Below are 18261 nucleotides of genomic sequence, written 5' to 3' on the forward strand. Positions count from 1 at the left end.
AAGTGTCAGTCAACTTTATTACCTTTTTTTTTAAATCTCGATAATGACTGTTCTGGCTGATTTTTTTTTTTTTTTGAATAGTAAATCGATAATTTGATGCTCATAAATGACGAGTATAATTCTTTAAAAATTATTTTTAAACAGACGAGTGGTGGAGGATTTTCAGCTCGACCCACAGCTCTCAACGTGCACGAGTCAGCCCATTATCCAAGAAGACGTGTCACTGGCTATCTCGGCCTTCCCGATGCCGCCAAATTCTCCAAAAGAAACTACAGCTACATGTAACCTAGCTAGAGAGAAACTTCAACTCGAAGTTGAGAAGCTCCGTCTGAGGAATGCCCTTCTGAAGCAACAATTGAAAGACTTCAATAAAAAACACTTGTAAAACTTTTTATTAATGTTTATACTGAAAATAAATTATATTCGATAAAGGTAAAATAATAAATGTCTTCTCTCTAGAAATGATTCATTGTAATGTGATTTCTGTATGCTCTGCCATCCAGATTGTCGGGGACACAGTTGTTGTTGTCAGCATCATCGTCATCACTGCCCTCATCAGAATCATCGTCACTTTCTCCATCCTCGTCAATGATTGGCGTGTTGAGCAATTTTGCTAAATTATGAAGAACTGCGCAGGCCATAATAATCTTGCAAGCCCTCTCTGGACACAACGTTATCTCAGAATGTAATACATGAAAACGTCTTTTCCATTGTTCTATGGTTCTCTCAACAATGCACCTCGTCACCTTGTGTGATCTATGAATGAAAAACAAATAAATACAGGCACGTAGCATCGTTTTTGAAAGGGGGGGCAACCTGATAAATTTTTTTTACTTACCTAAAAAAAGTTGACAGGCAAAGAAAAAAAAAAACTCGAAAATCTTATATATATCTAATGATTTCCTATATTTCCGTGCTATGAATATACTGTGGTAGAAAACGGGGGGGGGGGGGGGGGAAGGGGCAACCATCTTTTCAATGGACATTTTCAATAGTAAAGGTAATGTTGGGGAAAAAAGTGCCCCCCCCCCCTGTTGCTACGTGCCTGAAATAATTGATTAATGAAGATGTATGCAATAATTAATGGGAGAGTAGGTTCTAACTTGAAAAAGTATATTATTTCTGGTTGTTTTTTTTTTTATCGAATGGTGATAATGCGGTAACTAACTGTAAATCAACCCGGAAATATGTCGATGCAGAAAATCATGAGAAAAAAGTTCGCAGTATAACATCATTATTGAATAAGATATATTTACCCATTGTATCTTCTTTCCTGTTGGGTTGCAGGGTTAAGGAAGGGAGTCGGGATCCAGTTTTTGCACGGATAGCCACTATCACCGAGAAGGTGACATTTAACAGGAATTAGTCCGGGTGTTTGAAATAATTGGCTAATGCCACTTTCTCGCAAAATTCTTGCGTCATGTGTTGACCCTGGCCACTTGGCGACTATGTCTAGTATATGACAATGTGCATCCACAACAAGTTGCACATTAACACCGTGGAAGTTTTTTCTATTAACAAATTCTTCTTCATTAACTGTAGGACGCAATATCTTAACATGGGTCCTGTCGATAGCGCCAAGCACTCCCGGAAAATTGGCGATGGCACGAAAGTCTGTCTGGTGCCTGTGAATTGTCTGAGCGTCGGTAGGAAATTTTATATATCTTTGAATGATATGTGGTCGAGTTAAGGCTGTAGAGACCCTTTGAACAATCCTAGACACAGTGGATTGGTGAATTCCGAAGTCATCCCCGTTACATAACTGCATTTTTCCTGTTGCGAAATAGCGAAGAGCTATCATGACTTGTAAATTAGTTGGTATGCTACAATTTCGACTTGTTGCTGGTGAAACGAAATCGTCAATCAGCGTCCCGATATGTTCAATTCCTTGTCTATCAAAACGGTAGCGTGTGATAAGTCCCACAGCATTGTATTCCGTAAAGGGATCTAATCTCCGCTTAAAAACACGACGTTGTCTTTGCTGTCTTGCAGCCATTTTGCTGTGGTAAGCAAAATGCTTAAAAACTTTAGACAAGGTGAGGGGTTGTTTAACTTTAAGCATATTCTAAGACATATAAGTAAGAATAAGAAACGTCATGCAATCCACTTACAACGTAAAGTGACGTACTAAGTAAAAAACGTCACTCTGCTTAAGGTAAATCGGCACTTGAGAATATACTTAGCAGAATAAGAATTTTTATGCATATGAACCCTGCTCTTCAAAAATGTAATTCTTCTAGAAGAGATTTATGGCATTTTCTTAATATATTTACTTTAATTTACAAGCGGAATGTACATATCTGTGATAAGTAACTAACATCATGATGGATAAAAATCTTGTTGAATTCATTTAAGTTATGTTCTGAAATGTTCCCACAAAATAACTTCTATCTTAATATTGATTGCCATCAAAATTGAATTGGTGTTTTCATTTTGAGCTAAAACAAACAGTTGCATAATCAACCTCTCTAAAAATCACACGTGTCACGTGCATTGGGGCGTAACTTACATTATTATACTTTCATGTTAAATACTAAAATCTGATTGGTTTAGACGCAGTTAACAATCAGGGTTCATATGCATAAAAATTCTTATTCTGCTAAGTATATTCTCAAGTGCTGATTTACCTTAAGCAGAGTGACGTTTTTTACTTAGTACGTCACTTTACGTTGTAAGTGGATTGCATGACGTTTCTTATTCTTACTTATATGTCCTAGAATATGCTTAAAGCTAAACAACCCCTCACCTTGTCTAAAGTTTTTAAGCATTTTGCTTACCACAGCAAAATGGCTGCAAGACAGCAAAGACAACGTCGTGTTTTTAAGCGGAGATTAGATCCCTTTACGGAATACAATGCTGTGGGACTTATCACACGCTGCCATTTTGATAGACAAGGAATTGAACATATCGGGACGCTGATTGACGATTTCGTTTCACCAGCAACAAGTCGAAATTGTAGCATACCAACTAATTTACAAGTCATGATAGCTCTTCGCTATTTCGCAACAGGAAAAATGCAGTTATGTAACGGGAATGACTTCGGAATTCACCAATCCACTATGTCTAGGATTGTTCAAAGGGTCTCTACAGCCTTAACCCGACCACATATCATTCAAAGATATATAAAATTTTCTACCGACGCTCAGACAATTCACAGGCACCAGACAGACTTTCACGCAATCGCCAATTTTCCGGGAGTGCTTGGCGCTATCGACGGGACCCATGTTAAGATATTGCGTCCTACAGTTAATGAAGAAGAATTTGTTAATAGAAAAAACTTCCACAGTGTTAATGTGCAACTTGTCGTGGACGCACATTGTCATATACAGGACATAGTCGCCAAGTGGCCAGGGTCAACACATGACGCAAGAATTTTGCGAGAAAGTGGCATTAGCCAATTATTTCAAACACCCGGACTAATTCCTGTTAAATGTCACCTTCTCGGTGATAGTGGCTATCCATGGAAAAACTTGATCCTGACTCCCTTCCTTAACCCTGCAACCCAACAGGAAAGAAGATACAATGGGTAAATATGTCTTATTTAATAATGATGTTATACTGCGAACTTTTTTCTCATGATTTTCTGCATCAACATATTTTCAGGTTGATTTACAGTTAGTTACCGCATTATCGCCATTCGATAAAAAAAAAATAACAACCAGAAATAATATACTTTTTCAAGTTAGAACCTACCCTCCCCCTTATTATTGCATACATCTTCATTAATCAATTATTTCAGGCACGTAGCAACAGGGGGGGGGGGGCACTTTTTTCCCCAACATTACCTTAACTATAGAAAATATCCATTGAAAAGATGGTTGATCCCCCCCGGTTTTCTACCACAGTATATTCATAGCAAGGAAATATAGGAAAACATTAGATATATATAGGATTTTCGAGTTTTTGTTTTTTGTTTGTTATTTTCTTTGCCTGTCAACTTTTTTTAGGTAAGTAAAAAAAATTCTTAGGTTGCCCCCCCCCCCTCCTTTCAAAAACGATGCTACGTGCCTGTTTTTATTTATTTTTCATTCATAGATCACACAAGGTGACGAGGTGCATTCTTGAGAGAACCATAGGACAATGGAAAAGACGTTTTCATGTATTACATTCTGAGATAAGGTTGTGTCCAGAGAGGGCTTTGTTACAACGCGAAATGTAATAACAACGCGAAATGTAATAAACCTGGCTTATTACATTTTGCGTTATTACATTTTGCGTCGAAATCAACGCAGAATGTAACAACGCAAAATGTAACAACACATTTTGGAGAATTATTACATTTCGCGTTATTACATTTTGCGTCGAGATCAACGCAAAATGTAATAACGCAAAATGTAATAACACGATTTTTAACATTTTGCGTTGTTACATTTTGCGTCGAGATTAAGCAAAAGACAGGAACACAAAATGTAATAACACATTTTTTCGTTGGACAGATTTTCAATAGTGTAGTGGCTGATGAAAAGAAAATAAAACATTACAAATGAAATAAATAGATCAATTTCTTACAATTCATATTTTTTAGTACTTTGATTTAATTAGTTACATGTAGTTCAAATCAGTTTAATAAATGCATTCATATATGATATGTGTTGCAAATTTGAAACGTGCATCTGTGGGCAGGTTGTTTTGATATTGAGCTGTGTGTTTTTGCCTTTTTATAGACAATTGCAATGAATTTAAAAAAAAATATTCATTTGTACTAGCAGGTGTACATGTATAGCGGGAAGGGGATTATTGACAATAATGATACCATACTGTTCCATGCAAATCTCCAGCATTGCAGACAAGCAAAATCAAAATATTCTCTCTCTCTATCTCTGTCTCTCTCCATCCTATAATAAAACGGATTGTTTCTGCATGTCCACAGTAATACAATAATAAACATACGAAGTAAACACCCCGCCCTATCCCTGCCTCTCCGATCATCGCTTGACACACACATACACTTCTATTCATTTGTTAACCAATGTATACGTGCCGAAAATGCATATCAAGAGCTTTTAATGAACCTATTGTCAATCTTTGTTAATTAAATATGTTATATTTGTTAGAAATTTAATAAGATTATCAAAAATATGCCAATCAAAGTTAAATAAATTCTTTATAATTAAGTACAGTGTATTCAATACAACTAAAATCAGAGTCAGAAAAACGATACATTTTGATGTATTATGTCCGGAAAAAGCCCTAACGTTGATCCATTGTTTTAATTTAAAATATTTTTACAGCGCATTTCCCATGTTGGTTACATGTATATATTTGAATCAATTTTATGATCTTTTTTGTTCAACGCAATCAAAAATATTAATTATATTTTGTTTTATTACTTATTTTTTTTATTACATTTTGCGTTGTCTTCAGTGAAAAAATAAAATAACGCAAAATGTAACAACGAAAAAGCATCTTATTACATTTTGCGTCGAGATCAACGCAAAATGTAATAATGCAAAATTTTTGTAATAACCTAAAAATTGTGTTATTACATTTTGCGTTATTACATTTTGCGTTGATCTCGACGCAAAATGTAATAACGCAAAATGTAATAATCCAGGTTTATTACATTTCACGTTGTTATTACATTTCGCGTTGTAACAGGGCTTGCAAGATTATTATGGCCTGCGCAGTACTTCATAATTTAGCAAAATTGCTCAACAGGCCAATCATTGACGAGGATGGAGAAAGTGACGATGATTCTGATGAGGGCAGTGATGACGATGATGCTGACAACAACAACTGTGTCCCCGACAATCTGGATGGCAGAGCATACAATACAATGACTCATTTCTAGAGAGAAGACATTTATTATTTTACCTTAACGATTATAATTTATTTTCAGTATAAACATTAATAAAAAGTTTTACAAGTGTTTTTTATTGAAGTCTTTCAATTGTTGCTTCAGAAGGGCATTCCTCAGACGGAGGTTCTCAACTTCGAGTTGAAGTTTCTCTCTAGCTATGTTACACGTAGCTGTAGTTTCTCTTGGAGAATTTGGCGGCATCGGGAAGGCCGAGATAGCCAGTGACACATCTTCTTGGATAATGGGCTGACTCGTGCACGTTGAGAGCTGTGGGTCGAGCTGAAAATCCTCCACCACTCGTCTGTTAAAAAATAATTTTTAAAGAATTATACTCGTCATTTATGAGCATCAAATTATCGATTTACTATTCAAAAAAAAAAAATCAGCCAGAACAGTCAATATCGAGATTTAAAAAAAAACAGTAATAAAGTTGACTGACACTTAAGAAAGCCTTACCCTTGAAGTGAACTCGATGGAATGTCTTCCATGCCCCTGTTGAAATTGTTAAACGTCATCAAAGACAGAGGCGTAGTCATAAACTTAAAAGTGGGGGGAGGGGGGGGGGCTCAACTCCAGAAAGTCTTTGACAAGCAAAAAAAAAAAACCAAACTTAAAAGTGGGGGGGGCTCAACTCCCGAAATTCTTTGACAAGCAATGAAAAAAAAAACAAAACCTAAAAGTGGGGGGGGGGGGCTCAACTCCAGAAAGGGGGGGGGGTAGAGGCCAACTTTTTCAAACTCAAGTTACTTTCAAGTCCAATTATACAAGGTTCAAACCTTGGGGGGGGGGGGGGGGTCCATTCAATGAATATTTCCTATAGTAAAGGTAATGTTGGCTGTGATTTTGTTCTTCTTTAAAAAGTAGGGGGGGGCACAGACATACTCTTGCCCCCCAGATCTGAAAGTGGGGGGGGCTAGTGCCCCCGCTGCCCCCCCCCTGTGACTACGCCTATGAAAGAGGAATCAAAGGCCCCAGATATTCCGCAGATAGAAACATTTTCCTCACCAATTACCTCCTCAACAGTTCGTGGCAATGCACTTAAAGGTTTTTCTGCTGGTCCTCCACCTATGTAAATTGAAGCATTTTGTTTTTATATAAAATTTGTTTTTTTTTTTTTGTTGCTTTCAAAAAGATATATCCATTATTTCATGTATATAAAAAGTTTACATTTTCTTTATCAAAAAATACCGGGGATCACTTTAGCTGAGATAGTAATATTTTTTTCACTATGGCTTGCTAATTTCGAGTTGATTGTAATTCACTATAGTACATGATTTTTTTTTATTTCTGAAAAAATCATTATTACATAGATCTACGCATTTGTTTGGAAAATCTAAAAGTTCTTCGCGGTGTGCACAATCTAATTTAAAGTAGATGTTAGATCCAATGTAAGTGTAACGAGTATGTGAGAGGATCTAACATCTACTATTTATTAGATTGTGTAAAGTATTTTCGGTAACCGAAAGTGCTGGTCGGGGGGGGGGTTATAAAAAATAAAGGTATGGTTATATTCTCGCACAGGCCATTAGGGTAAACACAGTGAGACTATGACCTATAATAAACTAATAAATCAAAATAAACAATCTGCATGATAACCAAGGTCGTCCAAATTTCCGTAATCTTTCCGTGCTAAAATAATTTCCAAAGAATGACTGCACTTAAGGACGTTATTTGGAACCTTTTCGGCTACCCATTTGAAGCTTAACATTACAATAAATCGCTGAATTAATCTATGATTAATGTGCAAGCATATGCTTTTGACATTTATTTCTATAATTTTTCGTCATACATATTTCAATAATTACATACAACGCTATTGAAAAGAACATGTTTAACCCATAAATTCCGGAAAATTGAACTGGACCGCTTTCGATTTTAAGGTCGCAGCAAAGGGGCGGAGACATTTAAATCGCATGGAAATGGATCATAAGCGCATGGTTTTCCGTATTTGATTTATATTTTATATATATATATAAAGACCGAGAAGAGGGTTTTGTGTTCATTTTGTACAAAAAATAAATGATTTATAACCATGCATATAATTTCATTAATTTGTATCCACGTAAGTAAGTAGAGTAAGTAAGTAAAGAGCAGAATATTAAGAGAAAAAAACAAAAAGTTCATAAAAATATACACAATTGTGATAAATATATGTATGCATTTTGTACGCTTAGGTTGGTAGTGTCTGTTTTGAGAATTATTGGTAGATGAAAATGACACTGAAATACATTTTATTTTCTGAACATAATGGGCTGTCTTCGCATAAATGAAAAATAATTTGCAACCTGTCTATAGGATAATCTGAAATAAGTACACACAGTAAATCCATATATGACCTTGCCATTTGATTATTGGCAGAGTTAATTTTCAAAAAAGTTTTGATCGGTATTCAGAGTACAAAGGACAAATGATTGCAGTAAAAAAAGTGAATTTCGGCTTCTACATTATCAAGCACTGCATATTTTTCTCTATCTAACGTTCTTATAAAATTTGGAATGCTTAAAATTTCGAATTCACTGCTCATGTATTATTTGCTGTCAAGCAGCGAATTACTTAAATCTTAAAATTATTAAGTGTTCGTACCTACAGTGTATTAAAAAAAATGACATTTTCACTTTATCTTAATCGTATTGAATAATAATTGTGCACTTATTAGTAACATAAAAATAAAATAAAAAAATAGTTTTTTTTAATGATGACGCTTCTACCTTGACCTAAAACTGGTCGGGCTCCCGTTTTCAAATTTCTGGATCCGCCACTGCTATATGTACAGCATGTAATCAGCAAAAAATTACCTTTTCCCTTTAAAATACCCCGAACAAAAACACTATAGTGAAAGAAATCAACGTAAACTTTAAAACGCTAATAAAATGTACGCAATGATCTTCAATATTTTGAAGATGGAAGTACATGTAGATATGAAAAGAATTTTCCAACGACTGACACAATGAAAGCGTGTCGAACACTTGAATGTCAAGTGAGAAAAGTGATTATAATATCAAAGGGGTCACATGGGCTGAAACTCGTAACCTGCTAATTTAGTAGCTATCTCGAGCGAAGTTTGGGTACATTTTTTTAAAAATTAGATATGAGCCGCAACTTGACCAACATTGTCCTTCGGATATGTATAAGTTTTAGTTAAAATACACATTCCAGGCACGTAGCATCGTTTTTGAAAGTGGGGGGGCCAACCTGAGAAAATTTTTTTTTTACTTACCTGAAAAAGTTGACAAGCAAAAAAAAAAAAAAAAAAAAAAAATTAAAAGTTGCCCAAACACGAAAATCCTATTTCGTTTCGTGTGTGTGTGTGTGTGTGTGGGGGGGGGGGGGGGTAGTGGCCTTACAATCCTTGCTATCACTATACTATGGTTATAAAGTGGGGGGGGGCAACCATCCCATCAATGAACATTTACTATAGTAAAGGTTATGTTGGGGAAAAAAGTGGGGGGCCAGGCCCCCCCTGCCCCCCCTCCCCCCCGGATGCTACGTCCCTGCATTCTGGGCAAATGAGAGAAATGGTCAAGTTGCGGCTCGATGTAAACAATGTCGTTGAAAACTGGTATGCATATGAATAACAATAGAAATGAGACAAAACTGTTAGACCCCTGTTTCAAAAGCTAGTGTCGCTCGGCATTATTTAATACTTTCATGTAATATAGTAAACCAAAACCTGCTCTTAAGATATTGTTTAATACCTATAAAACATAAATTTAATGAATTTTGGAATTTTATTTTGCGCAAATCATTGGGATCCAACTCTCATAGCTTAAGTGCAGTCATTCTTTGACACAGTCTACTCTTTCAGTCTTTGACGCCTGTTTTTTGTCATTCGAATTTAAACGACCCAAAAGTCCTACGGTACATTATTACACATGTAACTTTGGTACTTTATGAAATAATTTTTTAATACATTATGAGTCTCTTGACTTGGAATATCAATTTCAGAATTTCACAGTTAGATCTAATGCTTACATCCCGTTATATATAATGCCTCAATACCGACAATAGAGTTATCACCCTTATATCACTTGTATCTTAGGTACGATAAACAACATGGCTGACATAACATGCATACCAAGCATTTCACGAACCTGTTATTTGCAAACTTCTTCTAAAATCAGATATTTCTCCCCTCCCCTTCATGTGGATATTATGCCACTTCTTTTCGACTTCTATAGTCCGGACGGTTGAAGGGTTGGCTGCATTAATTGCTTCAGTAATATTTTTCCATACTTCCCTTTTCTTTTGAGTGGTCACTCCGGCGCCGAATTTAGCCCTCAAAATTTTCTTATTATCGTTAAATAAACGCATTAAATGTAAACATTCTTCCAGTGTCCAGTTTGGTTTACGTTTCTTCTCTGCCATATTCAGACGATGATGATGACGTAAAACGGGAGATTCAATATCGTCAAAACCCGCAATGACGTCACACCATTGTGACGTTTTATTTTAAGCAAGAAGTGATATGCTTTGCTATGATGCACTAAGTAATGCATTTAGAATTTTTATGCATGAAACTTAAAGTATGTTTCTTAGTTAAGCAGTTTGATCTGGGAATAAGTATAATACTTAGATCTAATAAAAATTCTTAGATTTTTTATGCATATGAACCCTGTTCTATTACGGCCTTAGCAACACACGTGACAACGGGTAACACAACGGTAATGCCACATGCCTGGAACTTATGCGCGTACGGTTCACCGTAGAAATCTCGAAACGCGTACGTCAGTTGCGCGTTTGAAAAAACCGAAATAAACTTGACGTCAATAAAAGCTTGCGTCCGATGTAGCTTTCTTGAAAACAACAAAAGTCAGACGAAACATGCTTGCGAGTGCAGAAATAACGAAACTTTAGATGATAAAGGACTCGTAGAGTATCAAATAAACAACTAGTGCTAATTGTAACGGGGACCGTTACAGATGTTCCCCAAACGCTCTCCAACTTTCTTTTGGTGCCACATTCCCTGTAAGCTTCATTAAATAAGACAAACTCTATGCATTTGAGGCTTTAACAACATATACCCAGAAAGTACCAAGTTAATTCAAATTTTAGAATTCCACGCGTGCGCATGTGAATGCATGTGCGTAAAGACCATATCATCTTGTCTATACAATCTATTACTAAATATTAAAGTATTTAATCCAAAAGTATAAAAAAAAATACGCTCATTAAACTGTATTTTTGATTTTACTCATTTCACGTAGAAGCACGTGCATATATGAGCATGATGGCATACCTTCTTGTAGAGGTCCACTACATCTATCTATGTTCTAATTCCCACCCCGTTTGGTTGAAAACCAAGGGAGTTATAGCTGTTTAAAGTTTCAGCCAATCAGATTGCAGTGCACGTACACGCACGTGTATGCATGTGCATGATGACTATACCATCTTGTAGAAGTCCATTATATCTATCTATGTTCCAAATCCCATCCTGTTTGGTTGAAAACCTAGGGAGTTAAAGCTATTTAAAGCATAAGCCAATCAGATTGCAGCGCATGTGCATGCACGCGTTTTCATGATAATTGCTATATATCTTATTGTAGGATATCCTAATACATGCCTATGTTTAAAATTTCAAAGGATTTCGTCAAAAAACAAGAAAGATATTGAGACTTTAGTTTCAGCCAATCAGAGCGAAGCGCACGTGCATGCGCGTGAGATCTTACTTTTTTGACCATGTCATTTTGTTTATGCTTCTAATATATACTTATAATATGAGTTTCAAAGCATTTCATCAATAATTTAAATAGTTACGTCTGTATCAATTATATTGGACATTTCTCGTGTTGCACGTGCGAGCTCTTGCAAGCACATGTGCATGCACATGCTTTCATGATAAATCTTATAATACAGGCTGCAGATCTCCCTAATATATGACTATGTTCAAAATTTCAAATGATTTTATCAAAAAACAAAAAAGATATTAAGACTTTAGTTTCAGCCAATCAGAGCGAAGCGCACGTGCATGCGCGTGCGATCTTGCTATTTTGATCATGTCATCTTGTGCTTACTACTAATTTATCCTTACATTATAAGTTTCAAAACATTTCGTCATAAAATAGAAAAGTTACGGTTATATTCATATTATATTGGTCATTTTAAGTTTTGCACGTGCGCGCTCTTGCAAGCACGTGCGCGCAAAATGACCTTGATTCCGCAAATCTACATAACATGCCTACTTACCCTAAAAAGGTTTCACCTAAGTCGGATGTGTAGTTTACAAGATCACTCGCGGACAAAATTTTCCCAGGAAGAAAAATAATAAGAATAAGAATAACTAGTGCTAATTGTAACGGGGACCGTTACAGATGTTCCCCAAACGCTCCCCATCTCCCTTTTGGTGCCATTTTCCCTGTAAGCTTCATTAAATAAGACAAACTTTATGCATTTGAGACTTTAACATGTTTAACAACGTTTACCCAGAAGGGTACCAAGTTCATTCAAATTTTAGCATCTTGCACGCGTGCACATGTGAATGCATGTGCGTAATGACCATATCATCTTGTCTACACAATCTATATACTTTAATATACTAAATATTAAAGTATTTAATCTAAAAGTATTAAAACATACGCTCATTCAAGTGTATTTTTGATTTTACTCATTTCACGTGCACGCAAGTGCATACTTGAGCATGGTGGCATACCTTCTTGTAGAAGTTCATTACATCTATCTATGTTCTAAATCTCACTCCGTTTGGTTGAAATCCAAGGGAGTTATAGCTGATTAAAATTTCAGCCAATCAGATTGCAGAGTACGTTCACGCACGTGTATGGATGTGCATGGTGACCATACCTTCTTGTAGAAGTCCAATATATCTATCTATGTTCCAAATCTCATCCTGTTTGGTTGAAAACTAAGGGAGTTATAGCTATTTAAAATTTCAGCCAATCAGATTGCAGCGCACGTACACGCACGTGTATGGATGTGCATGGTGACCATACCTTCCTGTAGAAGTGTATTATATCTATCTATGTTCCAAATCCCATCCTGTTTGATTGAAAACAAAGGGAGTTATAGCTAATTAAAGTTTCAGCCAATCAGATTGCAGCGCACGTGCATGCACGTGTTTTCATAAAAATTGTTATATATCATGTCGTAGGATATCCTAATGCATGGCTATGTACAAAATTTCAAAGGATTTCATCAAAAAACAAGAAAGATATCGAGACTTTAGTTTCAGCCAATCAGAGCGAAGCGCACGTGCATGCGCGTGAGATCTTGATATTTTGACCATGTCATATTGTCTATGCTACTACTATATCCTTATATTATGAGTGTCAAAGCATTTCATAAAAAAGGTAAAAATTTACGCCTATATCAATTAAATCGGTCATTTCACGTGTTGCTCGTGCGCGCTCTTGCAAGCACGTGCACACAAAATTGCATGTTGACAATGTCATCTTATCTACATTTATAATATGTCTATATATTCTAAATATCAAAGCATTACATCGAAAAATGTAAAAGTTACGGCAATTTCAAGCATATTGGTCATTTCACGTGTTGCACGTGCGCGCTCTTGCAAGCACGTGCGCGCAAAATGACCTTCGTTCTGCAAATCTACATAACATGCCTACTTACCCTAAAAAGGTTTCCCCTTAATCGGATGTGTACTTTACAAGATCATTCGCGGACAAAATTTTCCCGAGAAGAAAAATAATAATAATAAGAAACAGAGTAAAAACAATATGTTCCCCAACTTCGTTTGGGGAACATAATAAAGAGGTCAGTAAATCTTTTCCGAAGTAGCGGAGAGTTTGAAAGCTTTCTAAACGCGAACGAAAAGGCGATCGACGATTTGTATTACTGATATATAATAAATCAAGAAGACATTCAGTATAATAAAATAAATGGTGCCTGTTTTGCAGGGTAACAGTTGAAATTGACACCCCAAGGAAAACCATTGTTAACCTCCACCCTCCAAAACAGGCACCATTTATATACTGTCAGTCGTCTGATTTGGCAATCTCTCTTGCATTGTTGTTGTTTGTTCCTCATTCAGACCCATGTGAATGTATGAACCGATGGTAAAGAGTGCTGATTTGGATGAAATTCACGAGACAATCAAGCCATATTGTATACACAAGCAGTTACTTTACTCAAGGTCTCAAGACAAAACACACGATTAAAGAGTGGAAAATAAGAAAGAAAAACTCATATTTTGTTTGCAGCTACATGTAACGTAGTTTCAATATCAAGGAATTTTCTCACTAACGAAGACACGTCCACACATGAGTCTGTGGACGTACCACTTATCATGCTTGCATGTATTAAATACCTGGAGGCATAATAAAAATATTTTGCGATTGTAATTTTTGCGGATTTGTCCTGTCCGCAAAACTTGGAAAACCGCAGAAAATACGTGCCTGTTATAAGGTTTATGGATTCTAATATGTATTTGTCAAATCAATGGACAATAACATCCTCTAGGTGCAGAACTTAGTAGAAAAAACTCAATGGAGTCATTAATGCCCTTCCTCGATATAAAACATGATTTCTTATAAGAATCTGAAATATATAGAAACACGTATTGTTATAATTGTGGTCCGATTAGACTGTGTAATGTAACATACATGCCATATAAAATTTCACTTTATACAGAGGGCATATTTCGTTTCGTGATGCTACATAAGAAAAAAGCCTCTAATATAATGAATACCAGTGTGTAATTGTATCTTTTCAGTGAAAATTAACACTGTAAAAAAAAAAAAAAAACACGCTGATATTATTGTTAGGGCTTTATGGAAACCTAAAGCTTACTAGGGTTTAAAGTACATGCTCACCTTTTATTTAATTTGAAGAATTAAGTAATAAATGTGGAAAACTAGGGAAAATGATTATACGTGTGTACAGAATTTATTGTTGCAGGTAGTATATCTTCAATGGACTTTGTATGAATTAAGAGTAATGGAAGTACATGTACAATTTTTTTTTAATATGAATTGATACTTAAAGGTATTTTATGAGCATTTTATTTGAGTAAACATGAAAATAAGGAAAGGATAATATGATAACGAACAGTATTCAATATCAAAGTCCATAAAACAATACAAAATAGGAGCAGAGCATACACGGACCTCCGAAACATCAGAGGTGGGATCAGGTGCCATGGATGAGTGAGCAGTCACCGGTCACACTCGCCGTGTGCTCCTTGTTATGATCAGGAAATAACGGAAAAAATCCGTCGTTACTTCAGTGTATAGATGATTGACTAACAATTAGTATGAAAAACGACAGTCAGCATTTAACTCCATGATAAATTGTGTATGCCGACAAGGTCATTGTATTGATCATAGAACTTACGAAATGATGACTTTAAACGAGACTACTGATATTCTTGTTTCATCAGCTTATAATTCCAATCTTCATTTTATCTATTGATTTCCGTGTTTTGATTGGACGAGAACACGTTCCAGAAAATTTTTACACATCGATAAATTCTTTCAATCAGAACTACTTTCTTGATGACACTACTAGGTTATCGTATAAACAATGAAAGCAGTTATTTCTGGGTCTGTTCTGGCTAAATAATGAATACAAGAAACTTTAAATTTAATTAGGGCTTAAACAAAACTGGCAACATACTAGACTGCCTAACTGATGGACGCCGTGAAAATGTTTATGTCACTGTCCGATCACGAGTGTGAATTTTAAAAATCGCTGTCTCAACGTTCATACGTAGAAAATAAGCCCAGTCTGTATCGTTTTGACAGGGAAAAGAAACGTACCTCAAACTCTTGCCCTATTAGCATCAAATTCATATTTACATTCTATATTGTTCCTCAATATTTGAATAAACAAGTGCAAATTGAAGGCGTCGTCGGTCTGCAACTTTCGATATGAGAGTTGTTGTTTATGTCAACATGGCCATGGTCAACGAACTATTCTGAAGTAAACTCGTAATTACGATATTTGTTGACTTAAACAACATTCGATTACTCGTAGTTGTTATAAATTTATTTATCGATTGTTTTGACAATTTAAGTTAAACTCTATCGAAATTCATCTCGATTACGTTCCTTTACGGTAAAATGTATTCCTCCGCTGCCCAGAAATAACGGATTGTATGGAGGCCTCAAAGAGAAATAATTTAAATATTTTTAAAAATTCGATATTGGAATTATAAGAATTAAACGTTCTTTTTGAAAAAATTTATCGATGTGTAAACTCTTGACATTTTACTCACAAAATTAACATAAAAGTGCTTCGCACTTTTATTTAGTTTGTGAGTAAAATGTCAAGAGTTTACACATCGATAAATTTTTCAAAAAGAACATTTAATCCTATAGTAAATAATTTTCCTCGTTTTATGTAATAAGTTATAGAATGAATATTTACATTGCATTTACATTTACATTATGTTTTATTCCTATCATAAGATATAAAATATCTAAACAGCTAATGAGATAAGTACAAAAACAAGAATTTGAAGGAATGGATATGTATTTCTCATTTCGTATTTAGCTTACAAAGCCTTAAGGGGGGACCTATGTCGTTCTACGTCAATGCAGCGTTATGTGACGTCACAATAGCGACGTTTGTTTTTACCTGGTGACTCTGATATAGGCATAACATTGTTAACAATCAAAAACGTACCCAATTTACAAAAAGAAAATTTATTTGTCATTAATAAAAGTTTTGATTTATGGAGTTTATTAATATTAGAATTTTTCATTCTTTGGTTGATAATTAATAGCAATTTCAGTTGTGAATAAATACCTCGATGATATATAAAATACATGGTTACTGTCTTGAAATATAAGCGATATTTGGGCGAGGGTAAGAAAACGTGATAGAGGGCGAGGCTTGCCGAGCCCTCTTACGTTTTTGACCCGAGCCCAAATATCGCTTATATGTCAAGACAGTTATCATGTATTTTGTTTATCCTGCAACAAAATTTTACAATTGAGCGTCCAAAACAAGCAAATTCCGACAGATTTAGGCTCATCTCTGCAGTTGAAACTATGACGCCATGGCGTAAACATTGCAGTATACGTGACGTCACAATGCTTTTGGAACGTCGGAATACATGCACGAGGCTTTATTAGGGCAGTGACAGGATAAAGCTTTGGTTTATTAGGTTACCTTTATTAGGTCAATGCAAGGGGTGGTTGCAGGATAAATGCTGATATATAAGTGCAAAAAGATAAGATAAAATTCCGCAAAGAAAGCGGCTTAAATCAGGAAAATATGTTTAATTTTATGTTTACCATTAATTGTATTTTCTGGATAAAACTAAGAAAAAAAGAATGTTCTTGTACCTATATTTTCTTAATAATTCATTTATAGTACATGTAGATTTTATTGCGATAGAGTCATTCCTATGTTCTGATAGGTGTTGGTTGTTGACGGGGAAATGGGGGGGGGGGGTGGCAGAATGTAGGAATGAATAAGAAAAGAATAAATCTGTTTAAATTGTTTCTAATCAAATCAAAATACTCGTTTTTCGCAAAATAGGTTTATATTAGGATTTTTGTCAGTGCTTACGTACCTTTTTTTTAGTGCAGAAAGGTCAATATTTATGACACAAGCGTACAAAAATAAAAGAAAACGTCATATTTCTCGTTTATTTTATCATAAAGGTATAGTTTTTTCTTTGCTTAAAGAAAGAGATGAATCATTTCTTTCAAATAATATGAATTACAACATTTTCACACAAAGACTTTTTAAGATATTACCTGTTATGCATGTCGGTATGGTAAAAAATACGACAAGAAAAACGGGGTGATACTTACATTGTGCTCCATTATAATTTTTCATGCGAGATTAATTACATTAAATTTGCTTTAAATATAAAGATACAAGTCATATGAATGAAAAACCTGTTGATTTTTAATGTGATTTGACATTTTTGGTTCTTTTTAGAGCATATTAAGGGTAAAACAATAATGTCTCAAAATAATCTATTTTTAGCATTTCACACTGTTTTTGCAAGTGCTCCTGTGTAAAAATAAGCATATAAAGGTATTGTTTTTAATACCTAAAAATTAAGAGCAAGTGGTCAGGAAAGAAATGTCAAAGTTTTGAAAATTTCACACAAAGACTTTTCGGACATAGGTCCCCCCTTAAATTAAAAAAAAAAGATATATCACAGTAGTAATGTGATTAAAAGAAAACTTACCGACAAAATCGGAACAATAGAGGTCTTGGAATTGTGTTAGCTTCCAACAAAATGATAATTTCAACCTACATTTTTGTTAGGGGTTAACGAGCTCGATCAAGTTATTTCTCGTGCAAATTTTCAACAACCTTATTTTCACAGTCCACAGATTCAGTCATTTGAGACTCGACGGCGGTTATATATTTAATCAAGCCTCTTTGCTTCTGCAGTATTTTTGCTAATAAATAAAAAAAAGCTTATTTAAGTTTATGCATAGACAGTATGGCACCTGATATAATTGATAGAAAAACAAATAAATCTGAAAAATTTCTGGATTTTTAGAAGTCAAATAAAATAT

General features: G+C 35.0%; 2 protein-coding genes across 2 annotated transcripts; one reads left to right on the forward strand and one right to left on the reverse strand.

The window, feature by feature from the left end:
• Window positions 1–455: 455 nt before the first annotated feature.
• On the reverse strand, window positions 456–1996 carry LOC134237462 (putative nuclease HARBI1). The gene is made up of 2 exons (XM_062719547.1): window positions 1257–1996; window positions 456–756 (listed from the first exon to the last, which is right to left on the reverse strand). The coding sequence occupies exons 1-2, from the start codon at window positions 1994–1996 to the stop codon at window positions 456–458; spliced, it is 1041 nt and encodes a 346-aa protein (XP_062575531.1).
• Window positions 1997–2786: 790 nt separating this feature from the next.
• Window positions 2787–5791, forward strand: LOC134237463 (putative nuclease HARBI1). The gene is made up of 2 exons (XM_062719548.1): window positions 2787–3526; window positions 5659–5791. Exons 1-2 carry the CDS (start codon window positions 2787–2789, stop codon window positions 5789–5791), a joined length of 873 nt encoding a protein of 290 aa, XP_062575532.1.
• The last annotated feature ends 12470 nt before the right edge of the window (window positions 5792–18261 follow it).

Source organism: Saccostrea cucullata, unplaced genomic scaffold (genome assembly GCF_032062105.1).
Source record: "Saccostrea cucullata isolate Sc308-1 unplaced genomic scaffold, CSIRO_AGI_Scuc_v1 ctg999, whole genome shotgun sequence".
NCBI classification, from domain to species: Eukaryota; Metazoa; Mollusca; class Bivalvia; order Ostreida; family Ostreidae; genus Saccostrea; species Saccostrea cuccullata.